Raw genomic sequence first — 24501 nt, 5'->3', positions numbered from 1 at the left:
ACTAAGTAGAGAATCTCGTCGGCGGCAGCACTGGGTAGAGAATTTGTGCATTGTCATAGCTTGACTCTATTCTAGTTGAAAAAATCTACAAGCATAAGAAGCCTATCTATTGGTACACGCCCAGATAAACAAATATTGATAGTAAAATGGAGTGAATCGAGAAATTGATAGAACGTATAAAGGCTTGGAGAAAAATACTGATTCAATAGTTTTGCAATACGGGGAGAAGGGGAGAAGGAAGAAACGCAGAAGGAGAAAAAAAGAAAAAGAAATGTCGGGGAGAAGGGGTAAAGGGAGGGAAAAAAAAGACACGTGACATTATTAATGTGTCACATCTATATATGAAAATAATAGTAAAAAGTAGTGAAAAGTAATAAATAGTAGAAAAAATAAATAAAAAATAATAATAAAATAAAAAATAGTAGTGAGAATGTTTGAGATTACTTGAAGTACTCTTACTAACCGAACCAGGAGGATTGGGTTTCGCAATAAGTTTTTGTTGTTTATTTTTTGTTTTTTGCTTTTGTTTAGGGGGAAGCAATTAGATTTTAAATAAATGGATTATATACCCAACATGCTTAAATATGGAATTTAGCATCCATGCTGCATTATCACAATTGACCCATCTAATATGAGGCTTAACCACAATTTCGGGTATTTTAATCCTACTTTGTGGCTGTAAGATGAATAAGAACAAAGAATAAAAAAAGTATAAAAAATAAAACATTTGAAAAAGGACAATGATACAACAACTATATTACAAATTAACTATGTTTTATTTTATTTTATTACAAAAGTAATTTTTCTCTTTATTTCAAAACTATATTAACTAGCTATTCCAACGAAAAACTACTTAAAATATGACATATCAAGTATCAACGGGTATAATTAAAGATGATAAAATTTAAGATAAATAACTGTATTTTTCCTTCAATGTGTGTGGAAATAATGTGTGCCCGGTTGATAAATATTTTGGAAGATAAATATTTTGGCATAAATAAATTTTATAAAAGTAAACTTATAAATTATCGTAATTTGATATGATACATTATATTATAAAATAGATCTAACGTATACCCGTGAATTTGATTTTAGGAAATATTTTTATAACCGTAGAACTTTTCTTTTGATAAATGGGTGGGGCCGGGGTGGAGATCAAATTTCCAAAATGCATGTAACGTGCCTCTAACTAAATAATTTAATAAATAGTAAATTAGAAATACTGTACATATAAGAAGTCTCCATAAGCAGTCGGTGATTTGACTCTCGGGGAAAGCCACTGCCCAACTACTCGATATGGGGTTGCCTGTTAAGAACTTGGGTGTACGTTGTCCCCTCGCTTTCTTTGGACACTTGGGGTTTCCAGCAGTTTGTCGTTTAAATTAATGTAAAATATGTATCATTCATGATGCCGGTGGATGTTTTTGTCTGTTTTATATCCGGCAAGCTTCATGATGCTTTTTAGAGAGGAATGTTATAATCTCACACTTTGTACTCATAATTTCTTTTTTTATAAAGTATGATGTTTATGTTTTTTTTTTTATAGAATCACATAAATTATGACGTAGTGAATAGTAATTGATGAAAAAAATTTATATTTTAAAAAATAATACTAGATCTAATTATAGATTGAAGCGTCGTGTATTTTTTTTTAAAAATATAATCTATTATTAAAATAATTTATTTTTCATATTCATCCTATATTATTTTTTTCATTTCTTTTTTTAAAAAAGAGCGACAATTTTGCACTCTTTTGAGTCTCTAGCAAACATGAGCAGTGACCACTGACCAGTCAAAAAATAGAAAAAAAAAACATGCCCAACTGCTGGTTTGTCAACCCAAGGTCCCACTAATATTATCATTGGTCTAAAATAAATAGAGAACACTGACTAATATTTCTATTACAATCCATGTCATAGTCAACCCGACGTATTTGGTACGTGTTACCCTGATTTATGGTCAGTTATTTTTTATAAAAATAATTATTTTTTATAAAAATAATCATTCTCATCGTAAATATTATGTCACAATTATTTATTTTTAAATATATATAATATAGTAAAGTACATGTGGTATTTGCTTGCTTGTTTTAGATATATTAATGTTCATTATTTAAAGGCTTGAACATGGGTGATAGCCTTTAATTTCTTGTTGATAGTCATGTATTTTAAATGCAATAATCAGAGAGTAGGTTTAGTTTTGCTTACGCGATGTTGCAAGGCCAGCTAAGAGTAGAGCCTGCTCGTTTACTCCTCCATTATTTTTCTACCAAACACTGATGGCCGGGCATGCCCCAGCTTCATCATCAATATATGAATTATGACCTCTGCTAGCTATGATTCATGCCCCATTTCAAGCTTTTCATTATACTGATGATCTATAAATATTCCTATCTGCAATAACATTTCAGCTTGCACTGCATCCCTGGCCTCTTTTCTCCGGCTCTCTCACTCACAGCCACAGGAGGCTATTCTGTAGGAAATGGCTCTTCTGATGGGACAGTATGCTTACTCAAAGATCGATCAGGAAGACCCGGAAGAGAAAAAACATCGACAAGCTCAATTCTTGATCGATAAAATACTTCTGCAAGCGGATGATCGAAGAAGCCCATCGTTTTTTAGAATCAGGATATGCAAGTTGAAGGTTAAGATTGGGAAGAGACTAAAGAAGCTGAGGAAGAGCATGTCGTTGGGTATGTCTGCGGCTAGAGTTGGTGTTTACAAACGAGTAATGATTCACATGAAAACATGGAAGCGCCTTTTTCAGTACCGTGGAGATCAGACCATCAATGTTAACGGCGGCCTGCAGCCTTCTGTGTTCGCTCGAGGCTTAATTTTGTCCTAGTTTTCGTCTTTGTTTGTGGGAATTTAATATATATATACTGTCATCCATCTGCTTCTTGTTACTGTTTCATGCGATATATATATGCAGCATTGTTGTACCCCTTTTTATGATCTTGCTTGGATTCAATCCTACACCTTTCGAGCCGAGTTTGAAGATTGATCACTCTCTCTCTCTCTCTCTGCTTCCGGCCACAAACACAGTCTAAAACTAAGCGCTCGAGATGATATTCCGATCAACAAAACAAACGGAATATTTATTTGAAATTAAAAGTACAATGAAGTTTAGGCTTTGATTGTTAATAAAAAGAATATATATATATATATATGTATATTTCCATCTACGTTAATACTACGTAGTACGTACGTACCTATCAGCTTTAACCTCTCCATCAAATTAGAACGAGTGAAGAAGTGGGTATGGAAAGTCTTCAGATTGCAGTCTGCGGACCAACCTATGTGTCATAGCCAGTCCAAGAGTAACTATTTTAGCGTCTGCAACGTCTGACTTCTTAAATACATTAGCTAGGTATCTTTTTTTCAAAGCATCTTTAATTTCCGACGTACATCACATAAATATGTATGCATGTATGTATGCATAGAGCTTACGAATCTGCATGCCTAGCTAGGCGCCCAATATTACATCCATGCATGACACCACCATTGAGGGGTACTACTTGGATTAACGCCAGTCCCTTAATACATGCATGTTGGCTCCAACCTGATCAAAGTCATCAAATTAAGGTGAACGCAGGATCATTATATATATATATATATGTATGTATGTATGTATGTATGTATGTATGTATATCTTTCCACAACATGCTCTCTCTCTCTCTCTCTATATATATATATATTATATATATATATATATATACACTATCTTCATTTTCTCACTGTATAAATAAATATACCAAAATTACTATATATTTGTTCATGACTTGAGTCGTTATATATATATGATCATCTGATCACTAATCTTATAGTTTGATGATATTTACTTTATTTTTATAAAAAAAAAAATATTCAGAGATTAAATCAACCAATGCAAACATGCCACTGAATTAAATTATAAAATTATTCTTATTTTATATAAATTTGTAAAAAATTTATAGTTGTAAGGTAATAATTTTATATATATAATGTACCTCAATTTTGGACCTGGTCAGGAGTGGCTCGTTAGAAATTACATTCGGCCCACAGCTTAGAACCCTTTGAATTTGGTCCCAGACTCCCAAGCTAACCATCATCGCAGATTTCGTTCTTTGTTCGGCACTTTGTGTTTGTTTCTCCAAGTTTCTCGGCAACCACGGAGATCTTCAGCTTCTTGTTTCAACTATATGCGTTTGCGTTGAGAATTTAATAATCGTACTGGTTGATTTCTTTTAGGTGCCCCTGAATTTTTAATAATCTTTAGTTTTATCGGGGAATTTTACACTTCGTCGAGAATTTTATGAAGAAGTCTAGTTAATTGAGTTGCTTTAGGTAGTTATTCGTCAACGCTCATAATTTAGGTTCGGTTAATCTCAAAATTCAAGGTTGGTTTGACGGGGTTTGTTGAATGGATATCTCTGAGAGGATGGGTGTAATGCGGTGCTCTTGTTCCCAATTCCGGGTGGGACTTTAGTGATCTAAAATTAAATTTCCAAGATTTTGGTTCTGGTCTAGTAGAAATGAGTGTGGTGGGATTTGATATTGGAAATGAGAACTGTGTTATTGCAGTTGCGAAGCAACGTGGGATTGATGTTGTGCTGAACGATGAATCAAAGCGTGAAACACCAGCAGTGGTGTCATTTGGCGTGAAGCAGCGGTTCATGGGTTTGGCTGGAGCCGCTTGTGCGACAATGAACCCCAAATCAACTATTTCTCAAGTGAAGAGGTTAATTGGTAGGAAATTTAAGGAACCGGATGTTCAGAACGACCTTAAGTTGTTTCCTTTTGAATCTTTAGAAGGTCCAGATGGGGGCATCTTAATTAGTTTGGAATATTTGGGCGAGATACAAAAGTTCACTCCGGAACATATTCTGGGAATGCTGTTTTCTCATTTGAAGCGCATAACTGAGAAGAATCTTGAAATGCCCATTTCGAACTGTGTGATTGGGATTCCCTCTTACTTCACGGATTTGCAGAGACGTGCTTTTTTGGATGCCGCCGCAATTGCTGGACTGAAACCGCTGAGATTGATGCATGACTGTACTGCTACAGCACTTGGTTATGGTATTTACAAGACTGATTTCTCTGATGCGGGCCCAACTTACGTTGTGTTTGTGGACATTGGTCATTGTGACACACAGGTTTGTATTGCATCATTTGAGAGTGGACAAATGAGGATAATTTCCCATGCTTTTGACAAGAACTTGGGAGGCAGAGATTTTGATGAGGTTCTGTTCAGTTATTTTGCTGCACAGTTCAAGGAGCAGTATGATATCAATGTCTATTCAAATGCCAAAGCATCTATTAGGCTGAGGGCGTCTTGTGAAAAACTAAAGAAGGTGCTGAGTGCGAATGCAGAGGCACCATTAAATATAGAGTGCTTGATGGATGAGAAAGATGTTATGGGTTTTATTAGAAGGGAGGATTTTGAGAAATTGTCATTAGACTTGCAAGAGAGAATTAGCGTCCCTTGTCGTAAGGCTTTGGCTGACTCTGGTTTGACTGTGGAGAAACTCCACTCAGTAGAGCTTGTTGGCTCAGGATCTCGGATACCAGCTATTAGTAGAAGGTTAACTTCTCTATTCAAGAGAGAACCAAGCCGGACAGTGAATGCGAGTGAGTGTGTGGCACGTGGTTGTGCTCTTCAGTGCGCAATGCTTAGCCCGATATTCCATGTAAGAGAATACGAGGTTCGTCCTGTTTCTATCCAGCAGTTCATAGTTTGCATTGTTTCTATGAAGATGATATCTTTTGGAGCGAGATACAACGATTTCTACCTTATTGGTTTTTTTTCGCATGTTCATCATGTTTTCAGACATTTGCGTGCTTATATTCTTTGTTTTCATATCTTTTCTGGTTAATATGGAAAGATGTTTCTTTGAAGTTAGGACTACCACATATCAATTGTTGGCCATTCTGCAAATAATGTTGTTCTAATCTCTCCAGGACAATTTTTTATTTTTATACATAATCCTACCTATTTCTATTCTTTCGTGAGAAGGGGCATAAGCTTCATTAATTGTCATTACTAAGAGTTGGACTATCAAAGTTGGGTCTTGAGGCTGGAGACATTGATAGAGAACTAACTCAAACTAACTCCTAATGGCATCCTCTGTATTCTTATTTTCAATTCTATTTTTTTCTGACCACTAAAAACATGATATAAATTAGTCATTTCTGAAATAAGCATGGATTATCATAAGTTTCAAATTCTCTTCAAAACACCACCAGAATATTAGAGATGCCTGCTGTACTTTTGTGTGAAGTTCTTATTGGTATTATGATGTTCACAGATGCCTTCATTCATTCCTTATCAAAAAACTCTTGCTGTCATTCACAGGTTCAAGACGCATTTCCTTTCTCCATAGGATTCTCATCAGATAAAGGTCCAGTTTGCACACTTTCAAATGGCGCACTTTTGCAAAAACACCATCCATTTCCAAGTGTGAAGATTTTTAGTTTGCGTAGAACTCATATTTTCCATATGGAAGCCTACTATGCTGATCTAAGCGAATTACCTACTGGGGTATCATCTAAAATAAGCAGTTTTAAGGTATGACTTCCTCTTGAATATGCCTTTTCCATACATAAATGTAAATTTTGAGGTCTGTAGATAATATATTTAATCTAAATCATCCATGCTACTGGTTTACACAACGTAACAAATTTACAGTAGCTCCTTTTGGGTATTTAACAATTGTAATGTAAACCACTCCTTATTATGATCTTAAAGCAATTTTCCTTCAGATTGTCCCCTCTCCTCTCTCCTTTTTCACTATAAGACAAACTTGTTTCTGTGGCATTTTGTTGCTCTCATTTTATTTATCACTCTTAAGAATAGAAGAGAGGAATGGTTAGATTATTAGCATCCTGATAGTTACAATCTTTTATGCTAGTGAAATGCCCGTTAGCGACATTCTAATCTGTAACTTAGGGGTGGTCGTGGCCTTAAGATTGGATGGTGAAAATGGTTTGTTGTGGCTGACCTCAGCACTGAGGATAGAAGACTTGGTTGAATCGATCTTAGTAGAAACTAGTACTTACTGTTGCATGGCTACCTTGAAAAGTAAGGGTCCATTTGGCAACATAACTATTATCAAGTATTCTCAGATATTCTAAGAAATTCCCTTCCTAAACATCACTCAAATACAACACTTTTTAATTTCAAATTTTTAACGTTTTCATCTAATCATTACGAATTTTCCAAACTCCTAAACAAAACACAAAAAACAATACTACTTTTTCAAATTTCAAAATAAAAATTATATTAAAAAATTATATTCAAACAAATTTTTTAACTTTATAATATTTTTATTCAATTTTTTCTCTCCTTTTTCAAAACCCAATAAAACATCTTAACTCAAACCATTTAACTACTATTCACAGATATACTGAGACGTCACAAGAAACTAAGGGCTGGTTTGGAAAAAGTTTACATCCCAAAATTCTCATCTCATCTTATCTCAACAAATCACATCTCCTTCCTAAATATCGTTCAAACACAAATACTTTCAAATTAATCATTACAACTTTCCAAAACTTTCAAACAAAAAATAAAAAACAATTCAACTTTTTCAAATCCCCAAACAAAAATAATCTTAAAAAATTATATTCTAACAATATATTAACTTTATAATATTTTTTATTCAATTTTTCTTTTCTCATTTCCCAAAACCTCATAAAACATTAACTCAAACTATCTCACTACTATTCACAAACTATCTTATTACTATTTACAAAATTCTCATCTCATCTCACTCCCCAAGCTTGTTGATTTGAAAAATTTGAATTATTTTTTATTTTTTGTTTGAAAGTTTGGGAAAGTTGTAATGATTAGTTTGTAAGTATTTGTATTTGAGTGATGTTTGGGAAGGAGATGGGATGAGACGAAATGAGAATTTTGGGATGAAAACTTTTTCCAAACAAGCCTAGGGAGGTTTGGATAGTGAGTGGAGATGAGATGAGTTGAGATGAAAGTGAAAGTTGAATAAAATATTATTAGAATATTATTTTTAATATTATTTTGTCTTGGGATTTGAAAAAATTGAATTGTTTATTGTATTTTATTTAGAAATTTGATAAAGTTGTAATGATTAGATGAGATGAGTTGAGATGATTTTGGTCTCCAAACGTCCCCTAAATGGGCCCTTAAGAGTTTAGTCAGCTTGGTTGGTTTGTCTTGATGCATAGCCATAGATATCTTCAGTGCACAAAAAAGGCATAATATTGGCCATTTAAAGTAGCCATGGGCCCTTGATCACATGATGCTAGCCTATATTTATATACTCTCTCATGCCTACCGATCTAAAAAAGAAGAAGTTATATACTCTCTCATTCCCATGTTACAGAATTGCTGCTACTGGCTTTCATTTATCATGTTTACAGATTCAGCATACATGAAGACAGATACCTTTGGGTAATAGTTAATGATGACTAAAAGTTGATATTTAATCGTTGCAACATTTTCATTAGTTTGGAGATGACATAGTGCAACACTTCTTATGTTCCTCTCTCTTTAATGCATATTTAAATTGACAATGCTGTGACAGCATGAGGTTAAATTTGTCTCCGTCTCCGTCTGCATTTTTTTTTTTTTTTTAAATTGAACTTTTATTAAAAAACCCTCACTGAGGCGGAGGAATAACCATATACAATCAAGCAAGACACTAGGACTTATCTACATAAATAAGACAATTCCCAAAAGTCCGTCCTCCAAAGACCCCGCAACCGTCCAATACCAATGTCATTTCCAACAAACTCCATGATGTTACTATTAGCACCGGCCTTTGCTAAAAAATCAGCTGCCATATTAGCTTCTCTATAAATGTGATAAATGCAGCAATTTAGCAGTCAGAAAAGAGATTGGATTTCTTCCCAAAAATCCCACATATACCAGAGATTACAAGAACCAGATGTGATCCATCCCACCACTACTTTTGAGTCCAACTCAACTATCAAGTTTCTAATATCAAGCTGCTGCGCCATTCTAAGCCCATCCAATAAAGCACATCCCTCAGCAACTGAATTAGTCGACACCGTAGGAATGCGCAAATCCCGCCAAAGCACGACCATGAATGTCTCGTATGATACCGCCACCGCCAGAAGGCCCTGGATTTCCGTTCAAACCCCATCAACATTAAGTTTAAACCATCCACTCCTTGGCCGAGACCACGCTATTGCTTTAGGAGGCTTTACGGTAGGAGGAATAATAGGGCAGTTCAACTCCTTTAGAATGCTTTCATCTCTAGAAGACAAACTTGAAAAGCACCGGAACTGTGAAGAGATATCCAGCAAAAAATATTTGACCATCTGAACCACAGCTGCCCAATTCATAGCCTCGTCCTCCATACGTGCCGCACACTTTGAACGCCAAATTGCCCAAGTAATTAAAATGGGAATGATGCCTCTACACAACCCAGCTTGAGATGATTTTGATGCCCGAAGCCACCAGACGTTTACCACACCTTGCCAAGTACGTAATTGAGGAAGTCTAATAGCAAAAACAGCAGCAAAATAATCCCACACTTTACGCGCCATGTCTCCTTCACACAACACATGATCAATAGTTTCAACCTGAGGAGAAAGACAACAATTACATTTGGAAACTATTGGAATACCAATTTTTTGAATCAATGCATCCACAGGTAATGCTTCCTTTCGGGCTCTCCAACAAACAAAGGACATCTTTTTAGGAACATGTTTTTGCCACTGCCATTTTCTCCAAGAATAGATATTGCCTCTCTTTCGGATAATTTCCCATGCCGACTTAGTGCTAAATTTACCATTAGACTTCGGCACCCAGATGAGGATATCCCATCCAGTTCTCAGCCTTACTTGAGATGAAATAATTTTTGTAACAATTTCCACTGGTACCAAATCACAAAGCTTGCGCTCATCCCAAAAATAATTTCCAAGAACCGCATTCAATTTCAAAGTAATTGAACCAAATATTTGGAATTACTAATCAACAAAGGAAACACAGACATGATACCTTTCCAGAATCTAGTACCCCGCGGGTTGCCCAAGACTGACACCGGATGAGCATCGCCAACATATTGTTTTCTAACAAATTCAGCCCATAAAGAGTTTCCAACTAATAATTTCCAAGCAAATTTCATAAATAAAGAGGATTGAACTTCAGAGAGATCTCTAATGCTCAAACCCAAACAAATTCGATTCCAAGCCACCCATTTTCTTTTCTTTGATTCCTCCCCACTACCCCAAAGAAAATTAGAGAAAATGGAAATCAAAGCTTTATAGACCCCCTTCGGAATATTTAGCACCGATAAAATATGAATGGGCATGCTGCTTAGAACATGTTCGATAAGAATTATTTTTCCCCTGAAGGACAAAGTTTTACTCTTCTATCCCGCAAGTGTTTTCTGCACTTTAATAAGCAAAGGCTCAAATAATCGAGCTGTGAGTCGGCTCACATGTAATGGAACTCCAAGATAATTACAAGGCCACTTCCCCTCCACAAAACCTGTAATTCGAAGCACCTCACCCTTCCTACCAAGAGGAGAATTATTTGAAAAGAAAATAGATGATTTGGTAGGACTTACAAGCTGACCCGATATAGCTTCATATGAGTGCATCGTTTTCATGATCTGTCGAATTGATCTTTTTCCACCATTAGCAAAAAGAAGAAGGTCATCTGCATAAAACAAGTGACTAATCATTGCCCCTCCATGGTGGAATGGCTTAATACCTTTATTAAACTCATCTCGAATCATACGAGAAAGTAGCTCTTTAGATAAAATAAAAAGGTATGGCGATAAGGGATCGCCCTGTCGAAGACCCCAAGAAGGCTTGAAAAAACCTTTAACCTTCCCATTTAGCATTATAGAACACATAGGCGAAGAGATGCAATTAAAAATAAGATCCCTCCATTTCGCCGAAAACCCCAAACGCCTCATCACTTCCAATAAGAATTTCCAATTAACCCGATCATAAGCTTTAGCCATATCAATCTTTATCATGATATTTCCCCCCCGAACTCGCCTATTGATACCTTGTACCATTCCTGTGCAATGGCAATGTTATCGAAGATGCTACACCCTTTACAAAAGGCTGATTGCTCTTGGGAAATTAATTTCCCCATTATCGGTGCCAACCTACTAACCATTATTTTAGTCATCACCTTATACACCTCAGAACACAAACTTATGGGCCGGAATTGCACAAAACTCTCAGGAGCATCAACTTTTGGAATCAACACAATATTTGTAGCACCAAAGAAAGTAGCTAGCAGCATTCCATCAAAGAACTCAAATAGCCATGTTCAACAAATCATCTTTAATAATATCCCAAGCAAGCTGAAAAAAACTTGCTGAGAAACCATTAGGTCCTAGGCTACTGTCTTGAGGGATTGACCAAAGAGCCTCCTTAACTTCCTCCATCACGGGACTCTAGCACAAATAAGAATTATCCTCATCTGAAATGGAGGGAGCTAATACATTCATGACTTCTGCGTCTTCCGTAACCATGGACGTCGAAAGCATCTCACGGAAATAATTCACCGCACCACTATGTACTTCGTCTGCTGTGATAAGGGTTCGGCCATCTTTCAGACGCATGTGATCAATAATTCTATTTTTCCTCTTGCACTTTAACGACACATGAAAGAATGCCGTATTTGAATCGCCTTCCGTAAGCCATTTAATCCTAGATTTTTGACATCCCATAATTTATTGGCGATGTAATAAATCAAAATGTTTTTGCTTACATAACAATAACTCAGCCTCCGCATCTAGAGAGAAATTATCAATCACATTATGTTCTAGAGCAATCAGATCCTCTTCAATAGCTTTCATCTCTAGCTCAACCTTTCCAAAAACCTCCACATTCCACTTCCTTAACACCTATCTTAATTTTTTAAGCTTCAAACTCATCCTCACCATCGCACAGCCAGCAACTTCCTGCTCCCAACAATCACATACCACATCCAAAAAATTTGAATGAGTACACCACATGCACTGGAATCAGAAAATTCAAGGGCCCCTTTATCTCTCACGAATGAGTTCAATACTCATCGGACAATGATCCGACAAAGTTCTAGATAAATATTCCATCCTCCCCTCTGCAAACGAACTTAAAAACTCAGTGTTGACTAACACTCTATCAAGCCACGCCCAAATCCTACCACCCCCTAGCCTCCCATTGCACCAGGAAAACCGCTGACCCGACGAAGGAATGTCCACCAAACCGCATGCTTGAATACAATTATTGAACTCCCTAGTTGCACAAGAAGACCGAAAGCTTCCACCAATCTTTTCTTTGACATCCCGAAAAATATTGAAATCTCCTCCAAGAAACCAAGGAGAATCCTGCACTGAAAGATCACAAAGATATCTCCAAAGTGAATGACGCTGCTGTTGGAAACAACTAGCATATACAAATGTAGCGAGAACATGAGAATCTCCACAAGAAAACCAGCCAGAAAGAGCCTGATCCATCGACAACATCAATTCAAAATCCATCCCTTCAGCCCAAAACAGCCATACCTCTCACCTCCAGCATCAGTGTTATGACAGAAATTTGGAAGCTTCAACCACCTAGCCCAACGCTTGCATTTATTAACGAAAAGAAAAGGTTCTAATAAAGCCACCACTGATGGCTTATGCTTATTCAAAATACGCCGCAACATAGCCTTCGACGAACAAATACCCCTAATATTCCAAATAAGAATATTCATCAATTAATAATGTTTATTAGAACGAGTAATCCTCTCAAGGACTACAGTAGCTGTCCTTTTTTTCACACCGCGAAGATTTTTAATCGGGATAGAAATATCAATGTCCGACTCATAACATTTTGCAGCCAGTTCTTCCAGTTCATCCTCGTCTTCCTTCTCAGACACAGAATTGCCATGCATCTTCCTCCGATTCAGCCATTACTTCCCCCTCCTCCACTACTCCATCAACATCTCTACATAATTCATACTCCAATGCTTCATCTATAATTTTCATGGAGCTTCTGGATTTCAACAACCCATCATGAAGATCATCAAAATCCGCCATGGTCGCTTCCTTCTCAGACTGATCAAACCAACTATCATTGGCCTTATTCAACTATCCGTTTGCGTTTCTTAATCTGTAATTATTCTTTCTTTTTACCGTGGGGTATTCATCTTCCAATCGTTCAGGAAGTAATCAATGTCTTTGTCTGAAGCCATTTGCAGTCACTGTTTAATTTTGTTCCTTGGTTTATTTACACTGGATTAATGATTTTTCATTTATCTAGGTTGGCCCTTTCCAAGCTTCTCACATGGAAGCAACAAAAGTTAAAGTTAGACTGCAGCTAAACATTCATGGAATTGTTACTGTAGTATCAGCCTCAGTAAGTATATAATTTTATCAGTCAATACACTCGGCATATTGGGCCTAAGATATTTTTTAAAATATAATGATAAGTTATCATAATCCTTTTCTACTGTATCAGCAGCTATTGGAGGATGATATTGTTGATCCCCATGCAAGGAGTGATGCTCACTTGACTTCAGATAAGATGGAGGCAGAATCCAATCGTGGGTCTGCTTCTGTCCCAAATAGTGCCGAAGATGGTAACCTTAAACATTTGAAACCTTCATCCATGTCTGCTGTAAGTTCAATTGGCTAACCATTTTTTGTGATTTTTAGCTCTAGACTGTGTTGCCATTAACAATTTATTGCCTTCCACATTCTCTGGAAAAGTGAGAAACATATGTTTTTTTTCTTTTGTAGTTATTCTCACCTTTGAGAGCCTTAATCTTATGTACATCTTATGTTGTGTTCAACTGAGGACATTCTTTGTTATGAGTTGGGAGTTAAGGCTTTAAATTCATTTCCTTGAGTAGGATGATGGGATGAGGAAAAGCAAGGTTGTCAAAAGGCTTGATATTCCTGTTAGTGAGCATGTCTATGGTAGAATGGCAGATGCTGAGCTCTTGGAAGCTCAAAAGAAAGAACTTCAGCTGCTGCAACAAGACTTAAAGATGGAGCATACCAAAGATAAGAAAAATGCGTTGGAGTCTTATGTCTATGAGATGCGCGATAAGGTATAATACAAAATCCCAAATCAGCGTCTTAGCTATCCTCCCAAATCTAAAGACCGCTTCTGAGACTAGGGGAATCTGAATTTGAGTCAAACCTACTACACCTTGGCAAAGCCTTTGTAGAATATGGCTATAAATATTTTGCACGTATGTAGAGGAACAGAAACTGACTCTCTGTCATGGTAACACTTGATCATTCCTTGATTAGATGAGGGGATCAAAGGCTGTTGTGACATTGACCTTTAGAGAGGCTCTACTGGAGGGAATGGTTGGAGAAATTCCTGGGCTTGTTCCCTTAAGCCTCGCTTCTAATGTCGGGACTTAGCAACGTTTTAAGCCTAAACCTTACTGCTTTACCCATGCGGTTGCGGTTTCTTATTACCATTTTTCGCTTGAAATATATGCTTACCTTTTCTTGGCTACATTTGAATATATAATTTTATCCTAGTATGATTTTGATGGAAATTAAGTTCCCTTACTTTCAGTGTATTCAATGTATTTCTTCTAGTTTGTATTGGATTTGAAATGAAAAAGTCTTAGTTATGACTTTCCCTCATATAGTTAGCTGATGATACCTCATGTATTTAACTAATGATTGAATATCTGGGTCTGAATAATTGGTATGTGCAAACCAGACACCCCCCCCATGTGTGTCGAAGTCTTAAGACTATCACTATTCATTCTTTTAAACTTTTGATGCCATTATTTATTGGAGGGGTGATGCATCACATTCCTTTTTTTCAACATTTTCTTGTATCCTTTATTAAAGACATTGAGCATGATGATAGACACTAATTAAGATTTTGCTTTGGTATAAAGCCTCTTTCTTCTTGTGAAAATAAAAGCTGATAAACAACTAGAATTTACAACTAGGATGCTAGTGACAGGGTTCATATCTACAATTCTCTCATTCTTTTCTCTTTTTTTTTTTCTTTTTTTTTTTATAGGTAACAATTCCTTCATTTGTCATGAGGTCATGGTATTTCATTTGTCAAGTCCATTTTGCCAATGTTTAGAGTTTCATGTGTGAATTGTACTTAATATACTCCAAGTCTTCATACTGTTTTATTCAATTTCAATGTTCTGGATGCTTGCATAACACTACTATGTGATAGATATTATATAAATATCTAGGATTCTACACCGAGTTAGAGAGGGAAAGGATCTCCAGTAATCTTGAACAGATAGAAGAGTGGCTTTATGAAGATGGAGCTGATGAATCTGTAGATGTTTATACTGAAAAACTGGAGTACCTTGCAAAGGTGAAGAACAGTTTGTCATTTTTTTAATGAATTATTACTTAAATGATGCATCTAACAGGGTTTTAATTTGTAATAGCTGCTTGATCCCATTGAGAACCGATATAAGGAGGAAGAGGCACGGGCCCAAGCTAGTAAGGGTCTATTAGATTGTATCACAGAATACCGGATGCTTGTACTTCCAGCTGGGGAGAGAGATGTGGTATGATTCTTGTGCATCAATTGGTTGGTGGTGCAGACATTCTTGGTAAATAGCCTCGATACATCATTTTGGTCCTTTTCTTTTACAGATCATTGGTGAATGCAATAAAGCAGAGCAATGGCTACATGAGAAGATCCAACTGCAGAATTCTTTGCCTAAAAATGCTGATCCGATATTATGGTCAAACGAAATCAAGAGAAAGGCAGAGGCTCTCGACATGTACAGTTCTGATACTATTAATTTCCAGTTAACAAATCTATGATTTAAAAAAATCGTACATATAAAGTCCACCTACAGTGTTTAAACTTCTGAGTTCTTTGATTGGAGAATGACAGAAACTCATTAGTCATTGGGCATCATATAGGGCAAAATGGATATAGGAGTGTAGCTCAATAAGAAGTCATATATGTCATGCTCACCCACTTCTCAAAAAAAGTTATGCTGACTATTTTGCTGCCCTGTCTGCCCTTGAAAAAGTTAATTGCTCACTTATCATCTTCATGCTCGGCTGGTAGTAGTAGGTTTGTCAGATGATCCTACCCTACAAAAATCTCTCTCATCAAACTATAATTTCAATTGGATATCGTGGCAATGACGTATTGTTTTCTTTTCATTTGAAATTTTTAGCTTTATTATACATATTCTAACCCCTAGGGGTTGGCATAAGTGGTAAAGGCCTTGAGCTTGAGGGTATGCTCCTCCCAGGTCTAAGGATCAAATTCCTTTGGGTGCAAACAATCTCTAGGGGCTATCGGACTGAGGGATTTTTCCCTTGAATTACCCAAGGTGCACTTGCGGGAAATTCCTTGCCAAGGGCTTGTGCACCCTTGGGATTAGTCGGGATGCTGTTCTTGGACAGCCAATGCCAATAAAAAAAAAAAATTATACATATTCTTGCTTTTTCTTTTCATTTTCTCTTTACATTAAACCTGATGGGGTTCTGTGAATTGTTATAATCAGGACATGGAAACATATAATGAGATCCCTTGCTTCTCCCCCAAGTTCAAAGGATGCAGATGACTTAGATCAGAGGGACGAATCTGATGGCATTAGCATGCAAGTAGATTGATGTGGATTTACCCAACTTTTCACACTGATTCATCTTGATCATGTGCAAGAGTCTGATAGCCGCAACACATAAACAACTTGATCATGTGCAGTTGCGTTTGTTCTCTTGCGCAGGACAAGGTCATCACTGATTATAGTTACTTTTTGGCTTTTTATTTATTTTTTGGTAATAGACTTTGTGTAGTTATATACCATTCAATGTGGAGGATAATAAAGAAAATTACACTTAACCATATTGTATCCATGTTGTTCACTGACTATTATATGGGAAACGATCAGGAGAATTCCTCAGAAAGAATCCATGATTTTCTATACTTATTTAAGTTCGAATATTACTTTTTCTGTTGGAAGAAACTCAAAATAGGAGACCTATCGCCTTCACCACCCCCCAACCCCTTTGTATTTGCAATTGAATATTATGAAACCACATTTTTCAGGCCTAAGGCAGCATGACAAACGACCTTAGTGAGAGCGGGGGACGGCTCTCATTTGGACCACAAACACGAATATCATGCATGACATTTTCTATATATATATATATATATATATATATATGCAGGAGGACCATAAACAAATGCTGTTGTCATTCTCATTTGTTATTTTTCTCGCACCATGTCTTAATCATGCATTCTTTTATTTGTTAACCATGCATCCTATAGATATTATATATGTTATGTATGCAAAAAGATCATGTTTATGATTCATGGCTAATAATTAAATTCAATATGAAGAACTGGTCCAGAGGTAAGACTAGACAAGGTGGATACATTGCCCAAATAAAGTTTTAAGAGCACATCGATCGAACAAATCCATGCCTAAGATATCAAACAAAGCATCAAACCCTACACATTCTAGAACATCTCAATTCTGTCCATGCAGCTTACGGAACAACTCAAAAATCATTACGTGGTCCAATAATATTGGGCCAGGATGGCAACTGAATCCATCAGATTGACTTTAATTAGTTGAACCCTTTATATATTATGATATGGGTCTATCTCCCACTTTGCATTCTAATATACAGTCAAATGTAATTTGACAGCAAGTTTATTGGCTCTGTAGCAGAGGCTCCTTGATCTTCTTGTCCTCCCATTTGTTCAATCGCCTCCTAGCAATCTCCACCTGAAATTTCATGAATTCCTCTGATTGCAGCTTTTTTTTGCAACAAATTTCCATTTTCCTTGTGCTTTTTACTAATAAATAAGCAGCCTTGCTATTTATTTACAAGTTATTATTTATTGTGAGATTTTTTATAATTTTTTTAAAAAAAGTCAAAAAAAATTTTTTATGTTATTTGATCTGTCACACTTCCACGTTATGAGATATATTTGATGTATCAATAAATATTATACTTACAAATATACGTATTTTCTTCATAAATATCTCATAATCATGATAAAGTATTCTTGTATTTTAAAGTAAATGAAGAGCTATCTAGCTAATTATATATATACCTCTTTATTCCAATCCGTGCGAAAAGTTACCCACAGTAGAATGAAGGTCTGCATGATAGTTCCTCCTATCATCCCCGACCATATTCCCTGCACGTACGCACATCAAACCAAGATTAGCTCGGTCTTTTATAAGTTGAGAGCAATTTAATTCAGTACTTCACTACCTAGCTAGCTAGCTTTCCTTTTGATCAATCCTAATAGTTATGCAATTTTGAGCAAGTTTATCTTTGCTGATCACATGATCTAAATTGATATATATATATATATATATATATGTACATAAAGTGTATCAATGCATTATATATCCGTTGTATAAGATTTATGAGAAAAGATTCCATGAGTTCTTATCCAAATTTAAAGACTTTAAAATGGAATAAAAAAAATACAAAATGCTAAATGTATTTAAGAAAAATTTACAAAAAACTTACTTCTCCACGTCAGTTATTGATATGCTGAAAATCATGAAATTTAAAATTTAAAATTTAAAATTCAAAAGAAAACTAATAAAATAAGTCTTGTAAGTAAAATTATAAATATATATAACATTATTCTAAAAATATATATATACAGTCGTCTCTACAACATTTATTAATGTCACATAAATATTTTGGACATAATTATTAATAATAAATGCTATAGATGTCTTATCTCTTTCATGTTTAAATTGGAGGGAACCTAATTCTCTTCAGATTTACCTTAGCGCCAAGGTCGAACTTGAAGCCTAGAAGGCAACCCAAAGGTATTCCAACCACGTAATAACATCCAACATTTACATATGCCACAAATGATTGCCATCCACATCCCACAGCCACCCCTGCATGCATGCAGATCATGATCATCTGCACATTAGCTAGTCCTGTTCGATCTCTACAAGAAATATATATATATATATATATATATATATATATATATATATAGCCCCCCAGCCTAGTCGAAAGATCATGCAGCTAGCAAGCTGAATCTGGTTCAAAATTCATACCCATGAAGTCATTAATTAATGTTTATAACAGCTAGCTATATATAACAACTATCAATATTTCCAAATTAACAAGTTAAGTAAAAAGAAATAATCTTCTTTCTTCAAATAGATCAGTACGTACGTAATAGAGAAAATTAAAATAATTACCAGAAAGAACTGGCTGAACCCCATTGAGAATGAGAGTGAATGCCAAGAAGGGACAGAGCTCCGAGACAGCATTAGCGACGGCTTCACCGCCGGTGAAGCCATAGCTTATGATATCCCGGAGAGCAAGCACAACGACTGCTTCTATTACAGCAATAATGAAAGAAACCAAATTGACGATTAAAACTGTGAATGCTGCTGACTTGGGATGTCCAGCCCCTAACTCATTGCTCACCCTCACACTGCATGCCCTTTCAATCAAGTTAATCAGGTTCGGTTCTCAAACTAATTACACACACACACACATATATATATATATATATATATAGAAAAGATGACAATAATATATAATAGCATTAGAGTTGCAGTAATTATGACTGACCTTGCAGCTGCATTAAACCCTACTGAAACCATGAACAGCAACCCACTAATAGCCATGCTGCACAGTATCATCGATCATGAACATTTATTATTATCACTCCAGTTACGCCATGCAGATCAAGTTGCAATTTGCAACTTTTATCCTTAAATGCGATAAATGAGGAATTTTTTATATGAATTTTTTTTTTATTGTTGACTATTCATATCTCACACTTCATATTTAAAAAAAATATATTTAATACTCTATAAAAAATATCCAACACTCTATAAAATCATTATAAATATAAAATGTGTGATATTAATTACTGATTCATAGAAAAACTCCTTTTATATATCGTCATTGAGGTTTGAGGACCTCATAATTTCACCCTGTCGATTTGTATTTATGAGTTTTTTCTTTTTATAAAGAAAATTGATAACATTTATTATTATCGTTTGAATAAATATATATATATATAGTTATTTTAAACAGTATCAACAACAAATTATAACAATTATAGTTATAATATGATAAGATTTAAGATTCATTTTATACTGAAATTTCACTTTTGAGTCTAAACGTACAACTAATTGATTAATGATATTGAAAGAGTTGTTAAGATTAGCAATCGATTTTAACTTAAAAATAATTTGTATAGACGTAAAGAATGCAAATCACGTGCAGTTTTTTCAGAAAAAATGGGACTCGTAAAATATAATAGTTTAAAATGAGAAATATTAAATACAGTATAGAAAAAATTTATATATTTTTTTTAAAAAAAATAAATATAAAACCACCTTAAAAAATTTATTATTATTTAAAAAAAAAAAAAGAGTGTATCAAGTTGTCAACACTAAAAAAAAAAAGAAAAAAAAAAAGATATATGCCAGAGTAGTCACGGAAACATGTATCTAGAGTGCTACTCTTCCGGCTCTACTAATTATAAAGTGGCGAGTTTTCTTACCATACGGCAAGAGAATCCAAAGCAAGCTCAGGGTTTTCGAGCAACCCAGCAATCAACACCAATATCTGAAAGTACCAAATCTCCAAGCACAACATCACCGCCGATGCACTCGACAATTTTAGAAACTCCCAGAGTCCAGTAAATGCCTGCAAACTAAGCCCTGTCCAGGTCTGCTTACACTCACCGCTAACCAAGATGTACACGAACTGAGCGATCGCCATGATCCACCACGACAAGCTCAGCACCAAGGATGCGCCAATCAATCCCATCCCAAATTCGTACACCGCGAGCCAGCTTAGCAACAGGTGCACCACGAGCGTAGCCGCAGTTATGTACGCACTCGGGGCTACGATGCTCTGGGATTGCAGGAATTTTTGCATGGGGAAGTTCACTGCGTAAGCGAATATTTGTGGGATCAGACCGTAGACGAAAACTGCAGCTGAGGACGCCACGGTTATTGGTTCTCCGAGTAAGAGCAAGATGGGCTTCGATAAAACATAGATTAAAGTTATTGGGATCCCAGTAAGAGTCAGGACGACCATCGATCTTTGCAAATATATGCCTAGCATCTCATACTTGTGGGCTCCGAAGGCCTGGCCGCAGAGAGTCTCCACTGCGCTTCCCATGCCTAACTATAGATATATATACAGCCAAAGCAAACCCACGTCTACGTAAGACAAGCAAGTAATTAAATCACCCAAATCAACATGTTCACGAAAATACGTACATGTTCGCTTGAGAAAATTGTACATACCATGAGGCCGTAGGCGAAGAGTTGGATGCCACTGTTGCCAAGAGAGGCAGCGGCGAGCTCAAGATTACCGAGGTGGCCAGCGAAGACTCGTGTGGAGAGCGACATGAAATTGTTGATCATGTAGACGAAGACGGCAGGTGCGGCGAGGCGGAAGAGGATCTTGAGCTCAATCCACGTCGCAGTTCGGAGGCGCTTGAATCGCGGCAACTTAGGATCCGATAGCACATTTTCGAGCCGGGAGTCGACTCCTTGGACCATAGCCGTGATGGGTTGGGAGTCTGGTGATTGTGAGTACTGCTGATCTGAATCGTTTAGAGTGGTTTGGTGGAAGCCGTCTTTGGAGGCCAGCATGGTTGATCCAGTACTGAGAGTGATCAGCGTGGTAGATTGAGGAGGCCTAAGGTGTAGGAGGTTTAAAATGGTGACTTCACAGTATCACAGGTGTTGCAAGAATGGGATGGTGTCCTTTCTTTATCAATATGCAATAGCCTTAATTGCCAACTATTCCTTTGAGTCGACCCACAGCCACGGGTTAAAAAAACGCATATGCTCTTTAAGAATGATTCGAAGACTATATACAGAGTAGATAGCGATCATTGGCCTTGGATTGATGTGATAAAACTTCAATAAAACAAATAAGAAGTTTCGTTGATTTTAAATTACACACTTAATGAGACACAAACGATGATAGACTGCTATCGTTTTCCATTGTCTTTCTATGAGTAATGAGATACCAAAAGACTACCCTTTTTTTATAATCTTCTTTACTTCCCAAAGACATACGATTTCCCACACAAATTCACAATCAGTACTGCTATAATGCATATAGGAAAATGATAGCTAGTGACCTCATTTTATCTCTTTAGTTTAATTATTTATATATTTTAATTTCTTTTATTTATTAATTAAAAAAGTAATTTTTAATATATTAATATTTTTTTTATTTTTAAAAAATAAAAAAATAAATTTATACTAAACAGCACGACCAATAGTCATTGCCGCGGCCTAACATGACTCAATGCAGAAATTGTGAAGTGACCCCAGAACCTATCTTGATCATGATGATCATCTCGCATCACAGGTGTCAAATCAATAGTTTTGAAATTAAAATTATTGTTTTGATTAATTAAATAGATGAGATTTGTGGATTATTTATGAGAAAATTGTTTGGAAATTAAAATTATTTTTCCATAAATTAGATATCAAACTGAATAATCTTTATTGTTTTTTATTTGTAGTGGTACAATCGTAAAAGCATAAATCTGAGATTTAAAAAAAAATTATATAATGATATCATTTGATAAAAAAAAAAGAAAAAAGAAAAAGAAAAAAGCATGACCAGAGAACTTTTTGGATGTAAATTATTGAATGGACTCTTTTGGCATATGGAAGAGATGCTGCCTGCCAACTTAATGACATCGAAAATTAAAGAGTAACACTATATAAATCCAAAATTTATTACGAACGTGGGTCTCGAAAAGTATATTTTATTTATTATATATATTTTTAATTATTATAAATATTTTTAAAAAAATTAAAAAAATTTACAACATTATTTAAAAATCAAAAATACTTATTACAACCACCTGTTGCAACCGGCGCGCAACTGATGCCTCATTTAATAAATTTTTTTGTTTCTTTTTCTCTCTCTCCATTTCATTTCTTCCCTCTCTATCAATTCAGAGGAAAGCCGATGGAGATTGTGCACAGTTACTCAAGTGGAGCAAGTGAAGATTCTGATCTCAGTTGTTCCGATCTTTGCATGCACTATCGTTTTCATGAATACCATTTTAACCCAACTCCAATCATTCTCAGTTCAACGAGGAAGTGTGCAATGGATACAAGACTCACAAAATCTTTCAACATTCCACCAGCTTCACTTCAATCCATCTCCTACATAATGCTCATCTTTCTAGTCCCCGTCTGACACTTTTTTTTGTCCCTTTTGTGAGAAAATTCACGGGACACGACTCTGGATCATTGCCCCTTTACAACGGATAGGCTTCGGCCTGTTTTTTGTAGCATTTTCAATGGTTTCAGCTTGTCATAATGGAGAGGACGAGAAGGGATGCTAAAGTAAACCTAAACAAAAAAACTCTTTATTTTCTGGATCATTCCTCAATTCTTAGGCTGCATTTGAATGTTGAATTGAATTGAATTTAAATGATAAAATATTATATTGTTAAAATATTATTTTTTAATATTATTATTATTTTAAGATTTAAAAAAGTTGAATTATTTATTATATTTTATATTAAAATTTAAAAAAATTGTAATGATGAATTAGAATGAATCTAAGAAGCAAACGAAGCTTAATCTTTGGATTATCGGAAATGTGTTTCAAACTTTCAGTTGACTTTTTTCAGCTATGGGTGCCAGTCGACTTTCAATCTATTGGGTTAGATTCTATGTGCATTTGTCATTCGACTTCTAAGATGCTTCTTCGGCCTTTTTCTTCCAATAGATAATGAAAGATGGAATGATAAATGCTTCTTCAATTTCTCAAATCTCTTCTCTTGCGTTTCAGTCGACTTTTTAAATTTTCTTTTTAATTTTTGACAAATGTTGACATGCCACGTCAGGCGGTTACACGCCGGTTTTACACCGATTGTACGTAACAATTACTTTTAAAAATATTTTCTTAATTATTAAATTAATAAAAAATTCAGGACACTTTAGAAACAAATTTTCGATGCATTTCTGAAAATTAAATGAAAGCTGGTACTTTTGTCGGCTGAACCATTGCTGGAGGATTGCCCACAGTCTCACCACTCTTTTCCTTCCGGACAAGTTGCAATTTTGTAAATTCAAATATTTTAAATTCACAAATTAACCTTATTTTATATAATATATTACAATTATTTTATAATAAAAATAATTTTATTATTTAATTTATCACACTAAATCACATTAATTTATATTTATATTTTTATAAAAACCTTTTATGAATAAATCTTTTTTTCATTTTATATTTAATGCGATAAATGAGGAATGCTTACAATACTTCAGTCTTTGGATTTTAATCATGGTTTTCAATTTACTACCGTACCGATTGGTATGGTCGAAATTTTTCGTACCGACCGCTGGGCCGGTACAAGTATTCCATACGTTTCGTACCGGTCGATATTTCGACCTTCAGTCTTTTTTTTCAAACTACAAGCTTATTTTTTGACTTTCAATTTAAATTAGATTATTTATAATTTATATATATGTATTTATATATAATTAATTAATATATAGACTATTATTTTAGAATATAATTTATATATATAATTTATTCATATATCGACT

At 35.3% G+C, this 24501-nt stretch overlaps 3 protein-coding genes across 6 annotated transcripts; 2 read left to right on the top strand and 1 right to left on the bottom strand.

The window, feature by feature from the left end:
- The first annotated feature begins 2262 nt into the window (after nucleotides 1–2262).
- LOC109013167 lies at nucleotides 2263–2985 on the top strand. The gene has a single exon (XM_018995159.2). The coding sequence runs from the start codon at nucleotides 2482–2484 to the stop codon at nucleotides 2842–2844; it is 363 nt and encodes a 120-aa protein (XP_018850704.1). The 5' UTR covers nucleotides 2263–2481; the 3' UTR covers nucleotides 2845–2985.
- A 1041-nt stretch (nucleotides 2986–4026) lies between these two features.
- LOC109013165 (heat shock 70 kDa protein 16-like) lies at nucleotides 4027–16847 on the top strand. Of its 4 annotated transcripts, none has more exons than XM_018995155.2 (9): nucleotides 4027–5668; nucleotides 6334–6546; nucleotides 13236–13331; nucleotides 13434–13592; nucleotides 13828–14028; nucleotides 15141–15287; nucleotides 15364–15486; nucleotides 15575–15705; nucleotides 16447–16847. In XM_018995155.2, exons 1-9 carry the CDS (start codon nucleotides 4514–4516, stop codon nucleotides 16553–16555), a joined length of 2334 nt encoding a protein of 777 aa, XP_018850700.1. In that variant the 5' UTR covers nucleotides 4027–4513; the 3' UTR covers nucleotides 16556–16847. The 4 variants fall into 4 exon arrangements, with proteins under 4 accessions (XP_018850700.1, XP_018850699.1, XP_018850698.1 ...); XM_018995154.2 differs by having other exon boundaries at nucleotides 4027–5683; nucleotides 13437–13592; XM_018995153.2 differs by having other exon boundaries at nucleotides 4027–5683.
- Nucleotides 16848–17262: 415 nt separating this feature from the next.
- LOC109013166 (protein DETOXIFICATION 40-like) lies at nucleotides 17263–21706 on the bottom strand. The gene is made up of 7 exons (XM_018995158.2): nucleotides 21211–21706; nucleotides 20457–21088; nucleotides 19514–19570; nucleotides 19135–19373; nucleotides 18704–18822; nucleotides 18009–18095; nucleotides 17263–17676 (listed from the first exon to the last, which is right to left on the bottom strand). The coding sequence occupies exons 1-7, from the start codon at nucleotides 21559–21561 to the stop codon at nucleotides 17602–17604; spliced, it is 1560 nt and encodes a 519-aa protein (XP_018850703.1). The 5' UTR covers nucleotides 21562–21706; the 3' UTR covers nucleotides 17263–17601.
- Between the last annotated feature and the right edge of the window lie 2795 nt (nucleotides 21707–24501).

The sequence above is a fragment of the Juglans regia genome, chromosome 4 (genome assembly GCF_001411555.2).
Source record: "Juglans regia cultivar Chandler chromosome 4, Walnut 2.0, whole genome shotgun sequence".
Classification (NCBI taxonomy): Eukaryota; Viridiplantae; Streptophyta; class Magnoliopsida; order Fagales; family Juglandaceae; genus Juglans; species Juglans regia.
The sequence above is the reverse complement of the archived record's forward strand: the minus strand, read 5'-3'. Positions and strand labels throughout refer to the sequence as shown.